The following is a 24132-nucleotide window of genomic DNA, read 5'->3' as shown; positions in this document are numbered from 1 at the left end:
CATCATGATGATGTCACTGGGGCTCGGGAACATTCTCGTCAGCTTGCAGACTGCGTGCCCATTTGTTGACGATGCAATATCCACTGTGTGAAGTCGGCTGTAACATGCCCCCACATGCATCATTGTAGGATTTTGCACTTCCTAAATTGCGAAAATTAAGGAATCGCAATTTAGGAATTGCAAAATCCTATGCATCAAGAAATCCTAAACGTTTTTAGGATTTCTTAATTTTCGGAAATTGCGAATCCTTAATTGCGAATCGCAATTAAGGAATGGCCCTGTTCCCACATCTAAGCCTCATGTTAAAAATCTAGGGGTTAAGATTGACCAAAAATTGACCCTTAAGGAGCATACCAATCACATTGCTGGATTATGCTTCTATACCATTGGCCTCCTAAGACGAGTATTTCCATATCTTCCTGATACTTACAGGAAGACACTCGTGCAGGCCCTGGTAACTAGCCGCCTGGACTACTGCAACGGCCTGCTGACGCTAGCAAATGCTGATGCGGTAGGTTGTTTGCAGATAGTCCAGAATACGGCGGCTAGGTTGGTCATGGGTGCGCCGGCTAGGACTCCCTCTAAGCCTTTGTTGGTGGAGCTACACTGGCTCCCGATACGGCAGCGCCCTATACGGCAGCGCATCAGCTTCAAAATATGCTGCACGGTCCACAAATGCTTATATGGGGACAGTCCTAAATATCTCTCTCAATCTCTTGAACTGTACCAACCTAGCCGGTCACTTCGTTCAAGTAATCAAGCACTCTTGAAACCCCCTACAACAAAAAGAGCTAGGCAGGGAGACCGAGCATTTTCATCGGTTGGTCCTGCCTTATGGAATAAACTTCCCACAGAAATGAGGATGAACACCAACCACCTATCCTTTAGAAAGGCCCTGAAAACATTCCTTTTCCAGGAGGCATTTCAGCCCCTTTAAATGCACTTTATAGACTACGATAACCTTTGGCTGGCAAAGCGCGGAGATACCCTTATGGGATTGATTCCAGCGCGATACAAGAAATTAAATAAATAAATTACATTGATTCCTAGAGGCCCATAGGAATAAATGCCGTTTTGCATTTTTTTTTTGCACTCGCAATTTGTTGATGCATTGCAAGGGTGCAGAGGGGGGGTCCAAAGGACCCCCCCTGCACCCCTGAAATGTATTTTAAAGTGCATGTTTCACACACACATGTCCTAAGGACATGTGTGTCTGTAACATGAAAGTTTAAAAAATGCATTTTTTCGCTTTTTTTAAGATTTTCGCAAATTAACACGAGGGTCAACCTCGTGTTAATTTGCACTTCCTATTTCAAAATTCGCAATTTTTTATAAATTTATGCATTGCATTTAAGGAATCGCACAAATGCGATTCCTTAAATGCATTCGCATTTTTAAGAAATGCAAAAAATAGCGAATTTTGAAACTCTGTTTCATGCATCCAAAAACGTATTTAGGAAGCGCAAACGGCCGAATTTACCGATTCGCACCGTTTGCACTTCCTAAATAGGTTGATGCATGTGCCCGCAAGTGTTTCGTTACTGTGGGTGGAGTGATACCTCCATCAGGTTAGGTTCTATTGTCTGGTACCTGCATGGTGTGTAATGGTTGCTGTTGTGATGATTGTCAGCTCAGGGATTACATGCAGATCGGAGGTTTGGTTTTGAGTGGTATGCGACTGTAGTATGACAAATGCAGAAAGAGGTGGATGACGCGCGTAAGGTCCAGAGAAGTTGTCTGGTTGTGTTACATCAAGTTTGATGCTACCGATATACATGCAGATGTGTATAGGGCTATGTGAGAGGCCTCTGATGTGTTTTATGTAGCATTTATTTACACTACGTATCGGATGTAAAAGTAGTAGCATGCATGGTAGGTGTGTTATCCCCTGCTACTCTAGGTGGCACTTCCCTAATGGAGTAAATGAATGTCCCCGTAAAAGAGTCAACGGACTCTGCCACGAAGCATTGAAGGTGCAACCTCAAGGTAAGGCGTTTTATGTGGAAGGGGAGAGGAGAGGGAAGGACGAGTCGGACTACGGTAGTGAAGTGACACTGAACAGGTTAAAGGCGGAGGGGGAGGAGGGAGTGGGGGGGCTGGGGGTGTATGTGAAATCATCCCGGACAGTCTGAGACGGAGCTGAGTGGATGTCTCTGGTGAGTAACATCTTAGGACCGAGTGATGGGGAGGAAGGATGCACTGACATCTGTTTGGTTGCATGCGCAGAGGGAATGGACCAGTGTGTCAGAGAAGAGGATGAGGCCCAGGGCTTTCTGCGAGCAGGATTGTGCCATATGGTGCTCGCTACAGAGCTCGGAGAGGAGTTTCCTTTTAATGCTTGGCAGGGCTTTAAGTGGGGAGAAAAAACTGGGCGTTCTCTAAAAGGGGCGTGGCAAATTTCTTAAAGGGGTGTGGCCTATCCGAGTAAGGGCGTGGTCTAAATCAAGATAACTAGCATTGTGTGCTTAAGAAAATCATGAAGTCGCATCCAGCAAAGGATAATAAAATACCCAAAAAGGTATATTTATTAAGTATAAGCCATAACATACCAAACATCAGAGCAGGGTCACACTGGTTGCTGGAGGAATCTTGCTGCAGGCCGTAAAAGCGGGGTCGTGCCGGTTCTAACCAGCTGTTGTTGTGCCGATGGCTGGCACGATGACGTAGGTGGCGCTGCGTGTTCAAAGAGCAGGGAAATCCCGAGCGTCTCTCTTCAAAGGATTTCCCTTCCTGCTACAATGACGTCATGCCTTAAGCAGTGCGAGCGCATGCTCACCCGAAACACCAACAAAAACCGGGACGTCTGGTCACCCTACCTTTGACCTTTGAGGCCCGAAAATAGAGCCACCTAGAGCCCCCTTTCGAGGCCTCCCCAAAAAAAACTGGGGGTGCTCAGACCCCCACAGACCCCCTAACCCCCCACTTAAAGCCCTAATGCTTGTGCCGGTGTGGGACCAAGTCCTCAAGGATTAGAGTGGATTGTCAGACCACAGTGAGTCCAGTATAGCGCCTGCGTCAGTGATGAATGAACCAGTGGCCCCAGGATTGCAGAGTTGTACCAGGATGCTAGCACCTATGTCAGTGATGACTGGTGCAGCGTGTGGTGCTGTAGGCGCTGATTTTACAGCGCGGGACAAGCTCCCGGCGTCAAATATCAGCACGAGTAGCGTGATATGCTGAAATTCCACCAGTTCCGGAACTATGCAGAATCCCGCTGAGTTTTAATGTAACTCTGCAGAATTCCACGGAGTAAAGCTCTGGGAGTTTCGCCCACCCCTACCCTGGACTTTCTGTAGCTTTCACAATGTGCTCTTCCCTAATTTCTGGAAATTAAAAAGAGGGTCGTTGTGGGGTTAAGGATTGAATAATTGGCAACCCTGTGATGTCATTGGGGTCAATTTGTGCTTGATGTCACTCCCACTACCCCTGTAATTCTGGTGAATTCATCTCTAAGCTCAGAAACGACTTGTAGTTGAGGGTTCTTTGACCCTCTGTCTGATGATGAAATCGCAGCACAGGCCGGATCGGGGTTCTCGTAAATCGAGTGTCTTCCTCCTTTGTCGTGTTTCAAAGATACACAAGACCAGACAACACTGGATTGAATTAACTGCCTGAATGTATAATTCTTGGGGCAGATGTACAAGCCATTTGCGCCACTTTTGCGTCACTTTTCCCATGTTAAAAACGACGCAAAAGTGGCACAAGGGCCTTGTAAATAAGCCCCTTGTGTTTAAGGAAGTGTAACGATTTGGCGGTGCTGCTTGGGTTTAAATAGTTTTGAATTGGTGACTTGTTTCTATACCTGAGCCTCAACGGGTCCCAGGTGACCTGGGCTGTGAGCTGTCTTCCTGTCGCCTTCACAGGTGTGCAGTTTACGCATAGAGTGGGACGTCATGGGGATTACAGGAAACGCTGAGGCTTTCCCAGGGAAGCAGGTCTGGCTGTGAAATGTGACACCTGGCTCGTAAACGCAGACTCTATGCTGCTCTCCCCCTTTGAAGGGCTACTTTCAGCAACAAAGTATGTTCAAGCATGTGTGATCCTCGGGGAATGTCCTAAAGCCCTCTTTAAAGTGAGACAATGTTTCAAAGCTTGTGAAACCAGTGAAATGGCAGGCTGAGACTAACCAAAGGTGTCCTGACACGTCCCTGCTCTGTGGGCCAAGCATTCCTTGCAGCCTGACATGTCCAAGGGTTTACTGACAGGAAATGAGGTCTCTCCTCCCTCTGCTGCACATCTCAGGATGGTTCAAAGATATCCTTGAGGTAAAACCCACAGGGAATCAGTTACCGACACCCCAATGTGGACTGCATCATTTGTGGAAGCGGTCAGCGAGGGACACCTTCCATTTTGTGGATGCCAACCGCTGGTATTTGGAGGGGCAGCGGTGGTTTTAGGGACCACGCCGTGCTCCTGGAATACATTCACAGAACACTTATTTTAATTTCTGACCGCGGCCTTTGCATAATGGACAGGTGCTGCAATAAAAACAGTAGGCGTTTTGCAAATGTAGGGATGAAAATTTGCTGTCCCTCAATTCCCAGGAGATTCGGAAGGTTTTGAAATCGGTTGTTTGCCTCATTACAATTAATAGGGCAGCGTTATGTAAATGTTTCTGAATGATCATTTTGCCCTGCAGGGGATTAGTATGCTGCGTTGCAAAATGAAATCCGGATGGATACTCCTAAACGCAGATTCCTCGCCAGACCGGATCCGGAAATGCTTCCTTGAGCAGTGCTCCTGCATGCCACTAGGCGATGCCGTGACGTATCGCTTGGGGTCCACATCACCTAATAAGTGACCAAATGCACCCTCCTATAAGCGCCTTCCCTGCCCTGACGTCAGTTCCTGTCTTCCTGTCCCTTCCAAAGCGGATCCAGAGCTCCAATCCCAGTTTCTTGAGCCTTTCAACAACTTTAAAAAAAGATTTACAGTATGCTAGGGAACAATTTCTATACCCAAAACTACAGATGTGAAATCATGCAGCAATTGCAGAAAGCAGTTGTTCATCATGGACTCGCACATGGTGTGTCTCTGGCGTCTGGGCTCGGGCCATGATTAGAAGTTGTGCGACAAATGTGGTCTAAGGCACTCGAAGGACTTCCACGCACCCCAAAGGACCCTACTATCAGCCCAACTCTCCTACGCCGTGGTCCCCCGCACCAGAAAGACCAGATCGGGAGGCCGCTCCTTCTCCTTCCGCACGGCCAGAACCTGGAACGACCTTCCGCTCCACCTCAGACAGACAACATCGCTCCCCATCTTCGCAAGAAACCTCAAAACCTGGCTCTTTGACAGACCCCCTCCTTGATGGAAAGGAACCCGCGAACCCCGTCCCCCCCACACCCCCAGCACCTTGAGACCCTTACGGGTGAGTAGTCACGCTCAACAAACACCTGATTTGATTTGATTTCAAAGCAATCTGGGATTGGGAGGCAAAGCAGTACATTGCTGAACACAAAAAGTTGTGGCCTTTGTGTAAGTCCTGCTCGCACTTAAATTTGCAAGGGTGAACTCGGTACCGATCCTGAAGCTGTTCCCATAAGAGGTGAACATCACACTCAGAGTGCTCTGGTATGTGTAATCAAAGTCCAAGGGTAAATATAAAAAAGCAAAACGAACCCCGTCCAGCTACTCTTTATCAAGACGGGAAGGTGCAAGATCTCATGATGTGAGTCATTGACTTTCAAGGGCTCCGGTCACAGGGATGGTTCCTTAACTGGTCCGGGTGTGCCCTGCGCTTCCCAGGCCAGTTGAAGCCTTGAAGGGTGCTATGGTGAAGATTTATGCCACCTTTCCATTTCCCTCTGGCATGCCTTCAGGCCCCTAAGAACCACATGTGCCCCCAGCTGGGTTACAGCCGGTGGTCCTCTCCTCAGCACCATCAGACCCCTTTGAAGTCTCTTTGCCCCTTACCAACACCGGCACAGGCTTCCACTCTGGCTCCAGGACCTGTGCCAGGCCCTTCCACGTCCAAGCCAGCAGCTCCGGAAGAGGATCCAGTACTGATACTGGCGTTGGACCCTTGAGCACTTTCTCGACTGATGTCACGCAATGAGATTACAAACTCACGACCGGTTGCTTTACACCCAGGCTCTGAACAAGAGTCCCTACCAGGAAGTGTATGTCATTGGAGGCTACATTATCTTATTGGCTGTAATTCAGATTAAGAGACAGGAGGTGATGGTTGGGGTGATGGGGCGGGAGTTCCCTCACCTCACTGCAAAGATGAAGCTCTTTCCATGGATTTGCAATAATCCAGTGGCCAAGACACATCTCCTGAGGCAGAGCTTGACTCGATACCAATGGCAGCGGTTTCCTCCTTTGCAGTGGTGGTCCGGAGGGCAGCTGAGGTCAGTCGAGATCAAAACTTTTGTCCTGACAGAAATTTAACAGCCATGGCCAGGCACTTCTGAGCCCTTGCTTCCTTTTAATGAGGCCGCCACCGATACCATGATGGCCACGTTATCAAAGCCCCATTCTTGCCCATCAGTGGATGGGCAGATGGCCAGGTGTTACTCGCCGGCCTCTGGTGACCTAGATTTTCTTACTAAACATTCTACTCCAGAGATCCCTGGAGTTCAGGCCTCGACCAGTGAAGTGAATCCCAGATCACTCCCCACAGCTCCTTCCAATAGGGAATCTAAGAGGAGTGAGGCTTTTGGCAAGCATGTATTTTCCTCCACCACTATGGTATTACGGTCAATTCATGTTTTTTGATTGCCGGATCGTTATGCACATGGCCTCTGGGATATGACCTGTGAGATCTTGCTGGCGGTCCTGGGAAACCTTATTGCCTTTTTTAGCTCAAATAATGTATAATGGACAGGACACAGGCAAGTATGTTCTCTGGACCGGTCCAGAGGCTACTGACTTCCTGGGGAGGGCAGTGGTCAGGAGTGTTGTACTTTGTCAACACGCATGAATGCACGCCACAGGATGTCCCGGCGAGGTGCAGCCTCCCTTTTGGATGGGTCTTTTGATGGGTCACTCCTTACAGTGAGGAGACAGGCCGGAGCGCTTTAAAGACAGTAGAGCTATTGCGTGCTGCTTGGGTCTGTTGCCACTTACCAAGATCTGAAGTTTCCCCACCAATTCATAAAGTTCAGAGGCTATTCCAGGGGACTGCTGTATAACCAAAGACAGCCTTCTCAACCGGTACAGCAGGTACCCCAGTCTTGTTGCAGCAACTGACTAAGTTTGATCTGCCTACCGAAGTGGTGATGTCTAGGGGTGGGCGGAATTTGCGTAATCGCGTTACGCAAATCTCCGCGAAAGAGTAAAAAATCTCTACAAACAGGCAGAATTGTTGGGAAATATCTCGCGAACACGCATTTTGAGAACGCGAACAAGCAATAAATGTTGCTAAGTCGCGGAACGCAGAATTTTGGGCAATTTCATGTTCTCCCCGGAATTCGAAATTACCCAAATTCCGCAAATTCCGCGAGGGGAACGGATTTACCACCCAGGCCTAGTGATGTCATCCTGGTCACTTAGTGCCCTGTCATGAAATCTATTTACGTCATGTGCTGGTGTGGAATTGGTCGGACTGACCCCTTACAAGCAAAGCTCTCGGACATACTGCTGCTTGTCTTATCTTTGGTGCAGCACGGCCTTGCTGTGGGCACTTTTAAAGATTGTCAGCCTTTTCCTCTTTCTACTTTGACTGGACCAAATGTCCTTGTTTAAATCACCTGTTGTGATGCGATTTATTAACCCCTTCCCTGCTTCCGTCGGCCGTTGGCCGTCGCGAGCACTACCTTGCTGGTGCTGTGAATGTCCAACGGCCGACGCGGCACCGCCCACTCTTCAAAGCCACCGCACTGCCACGAAATAACGGCCACAGCTAACGGGTTAAAGGTTTCAAACTACTTCCCCCAAGCCGTCATTGGATCCATCCAAGATCTTGGTCTTTCTCATACATACATCCTTTGAGCCGATGCATAGTTGCTTGCTGTATATCCTGACTTTGAAGACTGACTTCCTTTTCATGATTACGTCAGCTCATTGCCTGAGTGAATGCCAGGAACTTTGTCAGCCACCCAACATCACCTTTTATCCCAGCTAAGGTAAAGCTGAGGACTTGTGACATTCTTGTCAATAGTCATGACTCGCTTCCACATCAACTTGACAAACTAATGCTTTGTTTTGTAAAAGCGCCCCGTACTGCGCTTTCACTTTATTTGCAGCTATGCACCTTTCTGTAGGCGCAGCTTGTCTAAAGAAAGGGGCGCGACAGCCTTTAAAGTAAAACCACAGCGTGAGGTGCTTTTACAAAATAGCATTTGCAATGCAATAGGTCTCGCATTTGTGAGAGTTTAAGCTATTGGTATTGTAAATGACAATGCCTTTTATTTATCTGTTTTGAAAACCAACACATAAATAAAAGTCATTGTCATTTACAATGCCTATAGTTCAAACTCTCGCAAATGCGAGACTCATTGCATTGCAAATGCTTGTTGTGGTAAGGGATCAGGCAGCTCTGTCAGCTAGGGATGGTACTCAAGGAAGCTGTTACTAGAGATAACTTGAAGTTGCCATGTTGGAATGTCCCAGAATGCTGCTTAGGAGGGTTAGGACAGGGGCGGGATGAAGATGTGGTATCCTAGGATTGGCCAAGGATGCCTGACTCTTAGAACTTCCCGTACCGCAAAGCTATTGAAATCCATTTTCTTTATTCTGATTGGAGGTTGAAATATGCAGCTTCTACTCTCCTTGTGGGAGGTCTGCTGGTGTCGCTTGCCCGTCCAGGGGTGGCTGTGCCCAGGCCCTCCCTTGTCCTGGGGTAGCCTAGAATGTCCCTCTTCTGTGTTTTATTGGCATATCAATGTGCCCTTCCACCATGAGTTGTGCCATCTTTAAGGTGATGCGAGTAGATCAGCCTTAAAAATAGCAAAGACTCACTCTTACAACTTAAGAACCACTCATCATGCCGGGATTAAGGAAGGACTCAAGCCCTGGCTGTACCGGTCCCAGGATGCTTGTTTCCGGTCCAGGGAAGACCTCGCTTGGCAGTTCAGGCTGGACTGTTCCCATGATGCACAGGGTCAAGACTGATTTGCATATGGCTGGGTCTGACCTGAGGTGGCGAAGTGATCTAAAGAATGATGAAAGATTCAACCCAGATCTGTGACTGGGGTTGAGTGTCTGAAAAGTTTCAGCGCTCCGTCCATCATCTCCTTATGTTTGCCAAAAGGACAGATCACCATAAAGCAGCTCCAGCGCCTTGATTTGCCGTGATTTACAAATCCCTGATTGATTGATTGATTGATTGACTGTTGCCCTTTAATTTGAGTCGATACTGTTCGTTGATGCTGCCCTGCAGGAATTTTGGGGCCTCTTGTCTTAGGCCTTGAAACCCCTTTTTTTGGCATCAGACTTAATTTTTCAAATAAAATTCGGCATATTTTTGCTAAAAATAAGTATGGAGTGTTCTTGAACTTGAATCTCCACCTTCGAAGGTGTGTTGATGGTCAGACGCCAAGGGTCATACCCTGTATCCAGTCAGATGACAGGTCGCCAGGGGTCATACTCTGTGTCCGGTCAGACTACAGGTAGCAAGGGATCATACTCTGTCTCCGGTCAGACGACAGGTCGCCAGGGGTCATACTCTGTGTCCGGTCAGACGACAGGTCGCCAGGGGTCATACTGTATGTCCGGTCAGATGACAGGTCGCCAGGGGTCATACTCTGTGTCCGGTCAGACTACAGGTAGCAAGGGGTCATACTCTGTCTCCGGTCAGACGACAGGTCGCCAGGGGTCATACTCTGTGTCCGGTCAGACGACAGGTCGCCAGGGGTCATACTGTATGTCCGGTCAGATGACAGGTCGCCAGGGGTCATACTCTGCCTACATTCAGACGACAGGTTGCCAGGGGTCATACTCTGTATCCGGTCAGACAACAGGTCGCCAGGGTTCGTACTGTGTGTCTGGTCGGACGACATGTCACCAGGGGTCATACTCTGTCTCCGGCCATTCCCCTGGTTCCAGAAGAGGCTCTTTTAGGAAGTTACCTGACACAGCTGTAACAGGATCCTGACCCCTGCTGATCTGGACATTATCCAAAAACATGAAACCTACATGATAACATTATGTAATGTGTGGTGTGCGTGGTGTGCAGCTGGTGGTGCCACAGATATTAAAGATGTGTACTTCACGTGTTTGTTTCCTCCTAGCTCCACCTGAGATCCGACAGGATGGCCAACCGATGAACGTCTCCGTGATGGCCAACCAGCCATTGACCCTGGGTTGTGAAGTCACAGGCGTACCCCCTCCGGCAGTTTCTTGGTACAAAAACGGACAGCTGGTAAGTGTAGGAAGACATACCAACCTCGGTGGTCTGGGATACCAACCCCCTGAGCGGGTGAGGCTGCGGCCTGTTTTTAAACTCATGCCTCGTTTGCCTCCACTTGCAACATTGTGAATGCCTAGAAGACTTATGGTCCAAAGATTTACTAGTGACTGATGGATACATTTTATATAATACATTATACACAGCAGAAGTTCAGCTGACCCACACACAGTTATTTGAATAAAACAATGTCTTGTGTGGTCTCTGATAAGATAGTCCCTGAGGGAGGAGGTGAGCGCCTAGAACAGATTGAGAAACGCAAGGGTGGTTCGGTTACTAGTGCTTTTCTCTCCCCCCCTAAACTCTTGTTCTCTCTCAAGGTTGGGGATTCTGGCGTGAGCCCTTCTCTCAACGCGAGCCACCCTCTGGTGTTCCACAGAGCGCGGAAGGAAGATGCGGGCTCCTACAGCTGCCGGGCCACCAACAAGGCAGGGGAGGCGCAAAGGCGCTACGTTCTGCTGGTTCTAGGTATGTACTTGGGAGGCGCAGAGGCGCTATGTTGTGCTGTTTCTAGGCATGTACTTGGGGAGGCGCAGAGGCGCTACGTTTTGTTGGTTCTAGGTATGTACTTTGGGAGGCGCTACATTCTACTGATTCTAGGTATTTACTTGGGAGACGCAGAGGCAATACCTTCTGCTGGCGCTAGGTTCCCAACTTGGGAGGCGCAGAGGCGCTACGTTCTGCTGGTTCTAGGTATGTACTTGGGAGGCGCAGAGGCGCTATGTTGTGCTGTTTCTAGGCATGTACTTGGGAGGCGCAGAGGCGCTATGTTGTGCTGGTTCTAGGTATGTACTTGGGAGGCGCAGAGGCGCTACATTCTGCTGGTTTTGCATCGTGAACCCTGTTCTGGATTCACCTGCTGTGCATCATTCCACAATCTAGTGGTTGGATCCGGAATAGTTTTTTTTTCTTTCTTTTTTCTTCGTGTTTTGGGCGTCTTTGACCACCAATTGGTGCCTGGTCCTTCCCTTGCGTGACGTCAGACGGCGTCTCGGATGTTGTTGTGCGTAGTAGCCGCCTTCAGATTCTTTTTTCTGCCGATGGGTCTGGAGGCAAGAGGGTAAGCTCCGAAGAATTTCTGAAAATCCTCTAAAAAACTCAACATTTAAACAAAAAAGTTACATTGGACATCAACTACGCAACCGGAGAACACATCAGGACTCCGTAGACGACGTCTTCGATACTGAACACCTCCACAATGTGCATATTGACAAATGGCAAGGTAGGGACAATGGAAAATACCCCATTCAAATGTTGCCCCAAGTGCCACCACAAGTTCGCACAACGCACTCCACACAACGTATGCAAGCTCTGTCTACTCAAGGATCATAAGGACAAGGATTGCAAGGCCTGTGCGGTGTTCCTGTCGAAGACTCTCTGGGCACGCCAAAAGCAAAGAGAGGGCCACTATGCAACAATGTCCCAAGGATACAAGAAACCTTCATTGAAGGTCTCTCCAGCGATGACGAGGACCAAAGGTCCCCAGAAGAGTCGACGCACAAAGGATCGGATGTTGAATTCTCGAGAAAAATAGCACATTGAAAAAATGGTGAAAGACTCTGAGAAAATGATGGACATTGTAAGACACTCACAACCGTCGGAACTGAAGGGCCATGAGAAAAAGACACAGTCTAAGGCAGTCCTGACGCAGAAGGTAAAGGTGATCGAAGGTCCGCCATGATCCAAAGAATCCCACAGAACCTTCCCGAAGGACTCCGACGAGGGAAGATCGCATGCGGCATTGAAACCGAGGATCGAGCATGAACCCACGAATGGAACGACGTTGATCTCGAAATCAGACTCTACCACTACAAAGAAGAGGAAATCTCTGGTCTCCGATGCTGAGAGAGCCCTCATAGTCGAAAGAAAGAAAAAAACGCCTCAATGCAGAAATGTTTAAAGAAATTGGGCCAGCAAGGGATTTTATTTGAAACTCTCAGTATCAGCAAAAAAGGGGGCTCAGGTTAAATGGGGTACCCACACTGCCGTTGGTTAGTGGCTGAATGTAATTTCTCTAATACAGATCAATAATGTTACCACACTAACACATTGAGATGAGAAAATACAAAATACAAAAACCAGGTTGTTGATTCAAATGATTATTATTTTCTTTAGAAAAGATGAATTCAGTCAATAATAAAAATAGGGTACAATGAGATGCATTTGAGACATAGAAGGAGTATCATATGTGCTCCAATCTAACATCACAAAAAAGTCTAAACTGCTGGTAAATAATGACACAATGATTTCAAATCAATACAGGAAAATCAATGATAACTGATAAGTAGTAAGCAGGATTAGACTTAGTAGTCGACGTTTCGGTCTTTTGGAAAGTCGTTTCATAAGACCATCATCAGGACAAAGACTTTATGCATTGTAATTGATGACCCTAAAGAAAAATGGATTAGGATAAAACAACATACACCTCCAAGGATGGTCAGTGATGCTTGGTGAAGTTAATCGAAGCAACAGGGAAACTTTGCCAATTATCAGGTCAGAGGTTTAAAGCAACAGCATTGCTTGTGCTATGATATCTGATACACAGCAGAATCATGCGGGTATAGAAGTTGGCTTCATTGGCAGCTGGTGAAGGATCACGACTTTCAAGAGAGGAACGGAGCAGCGAAATTACGACCTCGGCGGCAGCAGCACATCAGTTTAGGAACTGCTGATGAAGCTCAATGCAGAAATGGCGGCACTCACCCAAAAGAAGAAGGAGTTTCACAAAGCGCTCAAGGGATTCCGTATCCCTGTGGTTCCCACCACCGAAACAGAAAATGTTGATGCTGAAGGCACAGAGGACGCCGAAGAGGAAAATGAAATCCTCGAATCACCTCAAACCCCCAAACCACGTGCAGAGGGCATCGAAGAATACATCGACGCCCCAGAGGGTGAAGATGCCTCTGAGACTTTTGGGGATCAACGGAACAACCTTGACACGGAAAGCCCAGAGGAGGAGATATGCTGCTGTCCCTCAAAGGCATCACCTCCACATGACATTGCCTTCTATAACAGTCTTGTGAAGAGAGCAGCTGACGCTTTCAGGGTCATCCTTGAAGAAGAAAAGGAGGAAACCTGCTTCCTCTTAGAGACTCTAGCCCCTGCAACAAGGGCACACAGTACCTTCCCGTGCTGCCAAGCATCCCGGACCAAGGCAAGGAAGCCTTCAAGGAGCCAGCCTCAGCCAAAGGAGTTACACCAAGGGTCTAGAAGAAATATAAACCCTCCTCAAAAGACCCTAAGTATATACAGGGAAATACTGTGCCAGATTCAATTATTGTTACCACAGCAAGGAAGAGGGCCGACTCCCTTTCCAACACTGGTCCACGTTCAGAAAAAGAGAGCAAGAGGAAGGGCATGGTAGGCAGAAAAATAGAAAAAGAGGCAGCGACACAATGGCGCATTGAAAATTCAAACGCCCTGTTAAACAGATATGGTCACCAGCAAGGGGACGACATTGAGAAACTCATCAACAAGCTCCCAGAAGAGGACAGGAAAAGAGCAAAATCAATTGTCCGGGAGGGCAAAAATATTGCAAATGCATGCCTAAAGTCAGCACTCGACGCAGCAGACACGGCCAGCAGGCAGATGTGCACAGGCACCACATTAAAGAGACATTCTTGGTACGTATTGTTCAAATACAGCAAAATGTGACTCACACTTGTGAGTCTGAAAACATTTTGATTATTTCAGGTAAATCATTTCTTGGTATAATAAAAGCACTCTGGGCCTCAGACTCCCCTTATGACATGTATCCAGCAAGTTGGATGAAAAGGCTGGTATTACTTCGTTCAATAGCATTTCTCCATCTGTTGAATAATTCATTAGAAGCAGGAATAGTGCCTAATATCTGGAATACAGCTTTAGACAAACCATTTCTGAAAAGCCAATTTGGCTCCTAAAATACCCAGTAATTATCGTCCCATCTCTCTACTTGCACTTCTTGGCAAAGTGTTTAAAAAATCATTTATATACAACTGCCAGAATTTGTGGAAATTAGTTGTATCTGAAGTGCTTTTCAAGCTGCTTTCGATCAGTTAGAAGCGCTGAACGTGCTTTGTTCTCAGCTATCAATTATCTCCATCTGATTGTTGAGGAGTGAGCACTCTAATATTATTGGATCTTTCGGCAGCCTTCAACACTGTGGATCATGCGATCATGGCGACGAGGCTAGCTGAGATAGGACTTCCTGGCCAAGTTCTGGAGTAGTTTCTTCTTTTTCATCAGATTGTAAGCAAACAATCGTTACCCCTCCCTCTGGACCGAAGGCGAGAACTCCCAGCTGACATATTAAAGGGCTACATTCCATTTTACCAGACATTGATTCAGCTCATCATGTTTCAATCTAGAATGCTGTGATGCACTCACGGCTTCGTTACAGGAGTGTCATTTATTTGGCTCCTCCGTACACTTCTGCATCAACTTCAGCTGCTCCACAATGCGGCCACCCCATTGATTCGCCATGACTCTATAAGGTACACATATCACTTGTTCTGCGCCGGCTCCACAGGCTGCCCTTGGCAATGCCCTGTATCTGGGAGCCCCAGACTATACCCTCCAGAAACTCCAGATAATTCAAAACTGCGCTGCGCGTACATTGCTCCAGCTTCCCCGTAGACTCTCAGTTAAGCCTGGACTGAAGAGCCTCCATTGGCTTCCTGTCAGAGGGAGAGTTAATTTTAAATCTCTGTGTATTGCGCAACGGGCCTTTTGGAAAACAGGCCCAGTGATTAATCATTCTTTAATTACTCCATATCATCCGACGAAACAGTTGCGCTCGTCTAACTCCTTTCTTGCCACAGTTCCTAAAATAAGGAAATCCAGAGCAGGAGGTTGGTCATTCTCCTATAACGTGGCCAAGATGTGGAATTCCCTCCCTCTGCATTTGAGGGCCAACCCCAATTTATTTTCCTTTCGGAAACAATTAAAAACCTTCCTGTTTAACAGATAGAATCCCACTCCCCTCGACTTAGGATCCCCTTTAGCTAGCGCCGTCCTTCTTTCTTTTCTTCTCAGCGCTTGGATGCCTCAGGGCAGCAATTCGCGCTTTATGAAACGCCTATTCATTTCATTTAATTTCAAAGTAGGGTTCTGTTTCAGGTCAAGATTGTTGTTGATCACAGTTTTTCATTGCACTCCAGAATACTTAGCAAAGCCTTTGTTATTCTCCACCCTAGCACGAGTGGTCAGCTCGCTGGGTCTACCTTACTATCCACGTTTCACGTCTCATTAAATTTGGAGACAGAGCGTTCTCCATCGCTGCAGCTGCAGTACGGAACTCTAGTTTATTTTCTTAAAGGAAAGCAGTAAAAACATATTTATTTGAACTCTTTTACATTTCAGATTTGAGAACGATTTTAAGGTTCGAAGTACTTGGGCAAACGTGCACACTCAAAGTAACATACTACTGACCATAGACCTTAGGGGAGGGGCAGAGGTGGTACGTCCTTCTGGTTCTAGGTGTGTTCTTGAGGTGCCTCGAAGGCAGGGTAGGCAAATAGTATGTTCTGCTGGTTCTAGGTATGTACTCAGGAAGGTGCAAAAACAGCACATTCTGCTGGTTCTAGGTATGCAATCAGGAAGGTACAGTGATAGTGCATTCTGCTGGCTCTAGATATGCACTTAGGAAGGTATATGGCTCGGTAGTGGGCCCACTGTGTTTGTAGGACCGCCTCTGATTGGAGGCCATCATCTGGTCATAGCTGGTTATTGGGCCCGCTGTATTTGTAACACCTTCTCTGATTGTAGGCCAGCATCTGGCCAGGCCTGGGTATTGGGCCCGCTGTGTTTGTAGGACTTTCTCTGATTTGAGGCCATCACCTGGCAATGGCTGGGTATTGGGCCCGCTGTGTTTGTAGGACTTTCTCTGATTGGAGGCCATCATCTGGCCATGGATGGGTATTGGGCCCGCTGTATTTGTAGGACCTTTTCTGATTGGGGGCCATCGCTGGCCATGGCTGGGTATTGGGCCCGCTGTATTTGAAGGACCTTCTCTGATTGGAGGCCATCATCTTGCCATGGATATGTATTGGCCCGCTGTGTTCTGATTGGAGGCCATCATCTGGCTGGGTCTGGGTATTGGCCCGCTGTGTTTGTAACACCTTCTCTGATTGGAGGCCATCATCTGGCCATGAATGGGTATTGGCCCTTTGTGTTTGTAGGACCTTCTCTGATTGGAAGCCATCATCTGGCCCGGGCTGGGTATTGGACCCGCTGTGTTTGTAGGACCTTCTCTGATTGGAGGCCATCTCCTGGGTATGGCTGGGTATTGGGTCAAGCTCTATTTGTAGGACCTTCTCTGATTGGAGGCCATCATCTGGCCGGGGCTGGGTATTGGCCCGCTGTGTTTAATTCTAACACCTTCTCTGATTGGAGGCCATCATCAGGCCATGAATGGGTATTGGGCCCACTGTGTTTGTAGGCCCTTCTTTGATTGGGGGCCATGGCTGGGTATTGGGCCCGCTGTGTTTGTAACACCTTCTCTGAATGGAGGCCATCATCTGGCCAGGGATGGGTATTGGCCCTGCTGTGTTTGTAAGACCTTCTCTGATTGGAGGCCATCATCTGACCATGGATGGGTATAGGACCCGCTGTATTTGTAGGACCTTTTCTGATTGGGGGCCATCATCAGGCCATGAATGGGTATTGGGCCCACTGTGTTTATAGGACCTTCTCTGATTAGAGGCCATCTACTTGGTATGGCTGGGTATTGGGTCCCGCTCTATTTGTAGGACCTGCTCTGATTGGAGGCAATCATCTGGCCGGGGCTGGGTATTGGGCCCGCTGTGTTTGTAGGCCCTTCTTTGATTGGGGGCCATGGCTGGGTATTGGGCCCGCCGTGTTTGTAGGACCTTCTCTGATTGGAGGCCATCATCTGGTCATGGCTGGGTGTTGGGCCCGCTGTGTTTGTAACACCTTCTCTGAATGGAGGCCATCATCTGGCCAGGGATGGGTATTGGCCCTGCTGTGTTTGTAAGACCTTCTCTGATTGGAGGCCATCATCTGACCATGGATGGGTATTGGGCCCGCTGTATTTGTAGGACCTTTTCTGATTGGGGGCCATAGCTGTCCATGGCTGGGTATTGGCCCGCTGTGTTTGTAGGACCTTCTCTGATTGGAGGCCATCATTTGGCTGGGGCTGGGTATTGGCCCGCTGTGTTTGTAACACCTTCTCTGATTGGAGGCCATCATCTAGCCATGGCTGGGTATTGGACCCGCTGTGTTTGATGGACCCTCTCTGATTGGGGGGCCATCATCTGGCTATGGCTAGGTATTGGGACCGCTGTGTTTGTAGGCCCTTCTCTGATTGGAAGCCATCATCTGGCCATGGCTAGGTATTGGGCCCGCTGTGTTTGATGGATCCTCTCTGATTGGAGGCCATCATCTGGCCATGGCTGGGTATTGGGCCCGCTGTGTTTGTAGTACCTTCTCTGATTGAAGGCCATCATCTGGCCATGGCTGGGTATTGGGCCCACTGTGTTTGTAGTACCTTCTCTGATTGGAGGTCATCATCTGGCCATGGCTAGGTATTGGCCCCACTGTGTTTGTAGTACCTTCTCTTATTGGAGGCCATCATCTGGCCATGACTGGGTATTGGCCCCGCTGTGTTTGTAGTACCTTCTCTGATTGGAGGCCATCATCTGGCCATGGCTAGGTATTGGCCCCGCTGTGTTTGTAGTACCTTCTCTGATTGGAGGCCATCATCTGGCCATGGCTGGGTATTGGCCCCGCTGTGTTTGTAGGACCTTCTCTGATTGGAGGCCATCATCTGGCCATGGCTGGGTATTGGACCGGCTGTGTTTGTAGGACCTTCTCTGATTGGAGGCCATCATCTGGCCATGGCTGGGTATTGGCCCCGCTGTGTTTGTAGTACCTTCTCTGATTGGAGGCCATCATCTGGCCATGGCTGGGTATTGGCCCCGCTGTGTTTGTAGGACCTTCTCTGATTGGAGGCCATCATCTGGCCATGGCTGGGTATTGGCCCCGCTGTGTTTGTAGGACATTCTCTGATTGGAGGCCATCATCTGGCATGGCTGGGTATTGTACCCGCTGTGTTTGTAGGACCTTCTCTGATAGGAGGCCATCATCTGGCCATGTCTGGGTATTGGCCCCGCTGTGTTTGTAGGACCTTCTCTGATTGGAGGCCATCATCTGGCCATGGCTAGGTATTGGGCCCGCTGTGTTTGTAGGACCTTCTCTCATTGGAGGCCATCATCTGGCCATGGCTAGGTATTGGGCCCGCTGTGTTTGTAGGACCTTCTCTGATTGGAGGCCATCATCTGGCCATGGCTGGGTATTGGACCGGCTGTGTTTCTAGCACCTCCTCTGATTGGAGGCCATCATCTGGCCATGGCTGGGTATTGGACCGGCTGTGTTTCTAGCACCTCCTCTGATTGGAGGCCATCATCTGGCCATGGCTGGGTATTGGTCCTGCTGTGTTTGTAAGCCCTTTTGTTTCTCATGATACAGCTCAGTTTGGGGGACTCACACTCTGTAGAACCTTCTCTGACCATGGCTGGGTTTTGAACCCTTTTCTTTACACTGAAGCTCACTTTGATGATGGTGCAGTATTTCCTGTTCTTCCCACCACCTCACATGGCTCTATGCAATGACAGCTGATACCTGGAGGGGGAGGGAGGGGCAGCGCCCACGTGTAAATATGAAAAAATTAAACTTACCCTAACCGACGTCTTCCGCTCTGGACCTCTTCCGATGTACTGGATGCTGCTGTGTGGGCACCAATCCTGACACTGCTCTCATGCTGTGAGAGCAGCTCCCTGATTGGAGGGAGTGGCCTCACCCGGTGCTCCACAGCGCCCTGGAGGCCGGCCGTTACTCTATCCCAGATGTCTTAAGACAGCTGGGTTAGAGGTTTCAAAGTGCGCATGTCTGACTGGCCTTCGCAAGACAGCCGGCCAACGGGACATGCGCACTTTGAAAAGTGCACAAACAGCCCACCCTCCTCCCTGCTGCTGCCATTCCACAGCGGCCCGCCCCATTCTGACGCTTGGTGCAGGGTGGGAGGATGACAAATTAAGTAGTGATATACTACCATTTTATTTTTCATCTTTGGGGGTAATTTAAGTGGGGCGACACTCCTCCGCTCCACCGGAGGCTCCGCCCTTGGCTCTCGCTGGTTTTGAAGGACACTCTTCACTCCTCTGCTGCTCTTGGGGGACCCTTTACCCACCTGTCTGCTGGTTTCTCCACAGTGCCACCGGCGCTCTCTGGGTCGGGTTCCTCACAGGACGTGTCCGCCTTGGCCGGCTCTGAAGTGGAGCTGCGGTGCCGGAGCAGCGGGGTCCCCACGCCACAGGTGGAGTGGACAAAGAACGGGAGGTAAGTCTCACCCCTTCACTCACCCTTCTGTGCTGACATTTATAATACTAAGCGCAATAACATGACTTTATATGCATCTCGCCCAGGTGGCTTTGCAGCATGGTAAACCATGGGTTGTATAATGACTGAGAAGGTTTGCCTAACTTTCAGAAGGGAGGTTGGTGCACATTAAATGTGTCTCCTTTATGTCTGCCTCCCGGTCCACACATGTGGGGTCCCTCAGGGATCAGCAGGGGTCCTCTTCTGTGCACTGATTACATGAGACCCCTACCATCCCTGATCAGATAGGAGGGATGTAAGCCCATCCCCTATGGAAAAGATTGAGGGCTGTCCATTGAGGGCTGTCTATTGAAGGCTGTCTACCGAGGGCTGTCTATTGGGGGCTGTCTATTGAGGGCTGTCTATTGGGGGCTGTCCATTGAGCGCTGTCTATTGAGGGCTGTCTATTGAGGGCTGTCTATGGAGGGCTGTTTATTGAGGGCTGTCTATTGAGGGCTGTCCATTGAGGGCTGTCTATTGAGGGCTGTCCATTGAGGGCTGTCTATTGAGAGCTGTCCACCGAGGGCTGTCTATTGAGGGCTGTCTATTGGGGGCTGTCCATTGAGCGCTGTCTATTGAGGGCTGTCTATGGAGGGCTGTCTATGGAGGGCTGTCCATTGAGGGCTGTCCATTGAGGGCTGTCTATTGAGGGCTGTCTATTGTGGGCTGCCCATTGAGGGCTGCCCATTGAGGGCTGTCTATTGAGGGCTGTCCATTGAGCGCTGTCTATTGAGGGCTGTCCACCGAGGGCTGTCTATTGAGGGCTGTCCACCGAGGGCTGTCTATTTATTGAGGGCTGTCTATTGAGGGCTGTCTATTGAAGGCTGTCTATTGAGGGCTGTCTATTGAGGGCTGTCTATGGAGGGCAGTCTATGGAGGGCTGTCTATGGAGGGCTGTCTATTGAGGGCTGTCTATTGAGGGCTGTCTATTGAGGGCTGTCTATTGAGGGCTGTCTATTGAGGGCTGTCTATTGAGGGCTGCCCATTGAGGGCTGTCTATTGAGGGCTGTCTATTGAGGGCTGCCCATTGAGGGCTGTCTATTGAGGGCTGTCTATTGAGCGCTGTCTATTGAGGGCTGTCCACCGAGGGCTGTCCATTGAGGGCTGTCTATTGAGGGCTGTCTATTGAGGGCTGTCTATTGAAGGCTGTCTATTGAGGGCTGTCTATGGAGGGCTGTCTATGGAGGGCTGTCCATTGAGGGCTGTCCATTGAGTGCTGTCTATTGAGAGCTGTCCATTGAGGGCTGTCCATTGAGGGCTGTCCATTGAGCGCTGTCCATTGAGCGCTGTCCATTGAGCGCTGTCTATTGAGGGCTGTCTATTGAGGGCTGTCTATTGAGGGTTTTCTATTGAGAGCTGTCTATTGAGAGCTGTCTATTGAGAGCTGTCCATTGAGGGCTGTCCATTGAGGGTTTTCTATTGAGGGCTGTCCATTGAGGGCTCTCTAGTGAGGGCTCTCTATTTAGGGCTGTCTAGGGCTGTCTATTGAGGGCTGTCTATTGAGGGCTGTCTATTGAGGGCTGTCTATTGAGGGTTGTCTATTGAGGGCTGTCCATTGAGGGCTGTCCATTGAGGGCTGTCCATTGAGGGCTGTCCATTGAGGGCTGTCTATTGAGGGCTGTCCATTGAGGGCTGTCCATTGAGGGCTGTCCATTGAGGGCTGTCTATGGAGGGCTGTCTATTGAGGGTTTTCTATTGAGGGCTGTCCATTGAGCGCTGTTTGGGCTGTCTATTGAGGGCTGTCTATGGAGGGCTGTCTATGGAGGGCTGTCTATGGAGGGCTGTCTATTGAGGGCTGTCTATGGAGGGCTGTCTATTGAGGGCTGTCTATTGAGGGCTGTCCATTGAGGGCTGTCCATTGAGGGCTGTCCATTGAGGGCTGTCCATTGAGGGCTGTCCATTGAGGGCTGTCCATTGAGGGCTGTCCATTGAGGGCTGTCCACCGAGGGCTGTCTATTGAGGGCTGTCTATTGAGGGCTGTCTATTGAAGGCTGTCTATTGAGGGCTGTCTATTGAGGGCTGTCTATGGAGGGCAGTCTATGGAGGGCTGTCTATGGAGGGCTGTCTATTGAGGGCTGTCTACTGAGGGCTGTCTATTGAGGGCTGTCTATTGAGGGCTGTCTATTGAGGGCTGTCTATTGAGGGCTGTCCATTGAGGGCTGTCCATTGAGGGCTGTCCATTGAGGGCTGTCTATTGAGGGCTGTCTATTGAGGGCTGTCTATTGAGTGCTGTCTATTGAGTGCTGTCTATTGAGAGCTGTCTATGGAGAGCTGTTCATTGAGGGCTGTCCATTGAGGGCTGTCTATTGAGGGCTGTCCATTGAGGGCTGTCCATTGAGGGCTGTCTATTGAGGGCTGTCTATTGAGTGCTGTCTATTGAGAGCTGTCTATGGAGAGCTGTTCATTGAGGGCTGTTTATTGAGGGCTGTCCATTGAGGGCTGTCTATTGAGGGCTGTCTATTGAGGGTTTTCTATTGAGGGCTGTCCATTGAGCGCTGTCTATTGAGGGCTGTCTATTGAGGGCTGTCCATTGAGGGCTGTCTATTGAGGGCTGTCCATTGAGGGCTGTCTATTGAGGGCTGTCTATTGAGAGCTGTCCATTGAGGGCTGTCCATTGAGGGCTGTCCACCGAGGGCTGTCTATTGAGGGCTGTCTATTGAGGGCTGTCTATTGAGGGCTGTCCATTGAGGGCTGTCTATTGAGGGCTGTCTATTGAGGGCTGTCCATTGAGGGCTGTCCATTGAGGGCTGTCCATTGAGGGCTGTCCACCGAGGGCTGTCTATTGAGGGCTGTCTATTGAGGGCTGTCTATTGAGGGCTGTCCATTGAGGGCTGTCTATTGAGGGCTGTCTATTGAGGGCTGTCCATTGAGCGCTGTCCATTGAGGGCTGTCCATTGAGTGCTGTCCACCGAGGGCTGTCTATTGAGGGCTGTCTATTGAGGGCTGTCTATTGAGGGCTGTCCATTGAGGGCTGTCTATTGAGGGCTGTCTATTGAGAGCTGTCCATTGAGGGCTGTCCATTGAGGGCTGTCCACCGAGGGCTGTCTATTGAGGGCTGTCTATTGAGGGCTGTCTATTGAGGGCTGTCCATTGAGGGCTGTCTATTGAGGGCTGTCTATTGAGGGCTGTCCATTGAGGGCTGTCCATTGAGGGCTGTCTATTGAGGGCTGTCCATTGAGGGCTGTCCATTGAGGGCTGTCCATTGAGGGCTGTCCATTGAGTGCTGTCTATTGAGAGCTGTCTATGGAGAGCTGTTCATTGAGGGCTGTCTATTGAGAGCTGTCCATTGAGGGCTGTCTATTGAGTGCTGTTTATTGAGTGCTGTTTATTGAGTGCTGTTTATTGAGGGCTGTCCATTGAGGGCTGTCCATTGAGGGCTGTCTATTGAGGGCTGTCTATTGAGGGCTGTCCATTGAGGGCTGTCCATTGAGGGTTGTCTATTGAGTGCTGTTTATTGAGTGCTGTTTATTGAGTGCTGTTTATTGAGGGCTGTCCATTGAGGGCTGTCTATTGAGGGCTGTCCATTGAGGGCTGTCCATTGAGGGCTGTCCACCGAGGGCTGTCTATTGAGGGCTGTCTATTGAGGGCTGTCTATTGAGGGTTGTCCATTGAGGGCTGTCTATTGAGGGCTGTCCATTGAGCGCTGTCCATTGAGGGCTGTCCATTGAGGGCTGTCCATTGAGGGCTGTCTATTGAGGGCTGTCTATTGAGGGCTGTCCATTGAGCGCTGTCCATTGAGTGCTGTCCATTGAGGGCTGTCTATTGAGGGCTGTCTATTGAGGGCTGTCTATTGAGGGCTGTCCATTGAGTGCTGTCTATTGAGAGCTGTCTATTGAGAGCTGTCCATTGAGGGCTGTCCATTGAGGGCTGTCTATTGAGGGCTGTCTATTGAGGGCTGTCCATTGAGCGCTGTCCATTGAGGGCTGTCCATTGAGGGCTGTCCATTGAGGGCTGTCCATTGAGGGCTGTCCATTGAGGGCTGTCCATTGAGTGCTGTCTATTGAGAGCTGTCTATTGAGAGCTGTCCATTGAGTGCTGTTTATTGAGTGCTGTTTATTGAGTGCTGTTTATTGAGTGCTGTTTATTGAGTGCTGTTTATTGAGGGCTGTCCATTGAGGGCTGTCTATTGAGGGCTGTCTATTGAGGGCTGTCTATTGAGGGCTGTCTATTGAGTGCTGTCTATTGAGAGCTGTCCATTGAGGGCTGTCTATTGAAGGCTGTCCATTGAGGGCTGTCCATTGAGGGCTGTCTATTGAGGGCTGTCTATTGAGGGCTGTCTATTGAGGGCTGTCTATTGAGGGCTGTCTATTGAGAGCTGTCTATTGAGAGCTGTCTATTGAGAGCTGTCTATTGAGCGCTGTCCATTGAGCGCTGTCTATTGAGCGCTGTCCATTGAGCGCTGT

General features: G+C 49.3%; 1 protein-coding gene across 1 annotated transcript in view; it reads left to right on the top strand.

Moving 5' to 3' along the window:
* The window catches only part of HMCN2 (hemicentin 2), a 761275-nt gene that overhangs the window by 376042 nt on the left and 361101 nt on the right, over nt 1-24132 (top strand). The window contains exons 27-29 of the mRNA XM_078646218.1: nt 10176-10306; nt 10672-10819; nt 19564-19690. Of these exons, the coding sequence (XP_078502344.1) occupies nt 10176-10306; nt 10672-10819; nt 19564-19690 (406 nt within the window). The remainder of the gene's footprint in view (nt 1-10175; nt 10307-10671; nt 10820-19563; nt 19691-24132) is intronic.

Source organism: Lissotriton helveticus, chromosome 5_1 (genome assembly GCF_964261635.1).
Source record: "Lissotriton helveticus chromosome 5_1, aLisHel1.1, whole genome shotgun sequence".
Taxonomy (NCBI): domain Eukaryota; kingdom Metazoa; phylum Chordata; class Amphibia; order Caudata; family Salamandridae; genus Lissotriton; species Lissotriton helveticus.
This window is presented reverse-complemented; position numbering and strand designations above follow the sequence as displayed.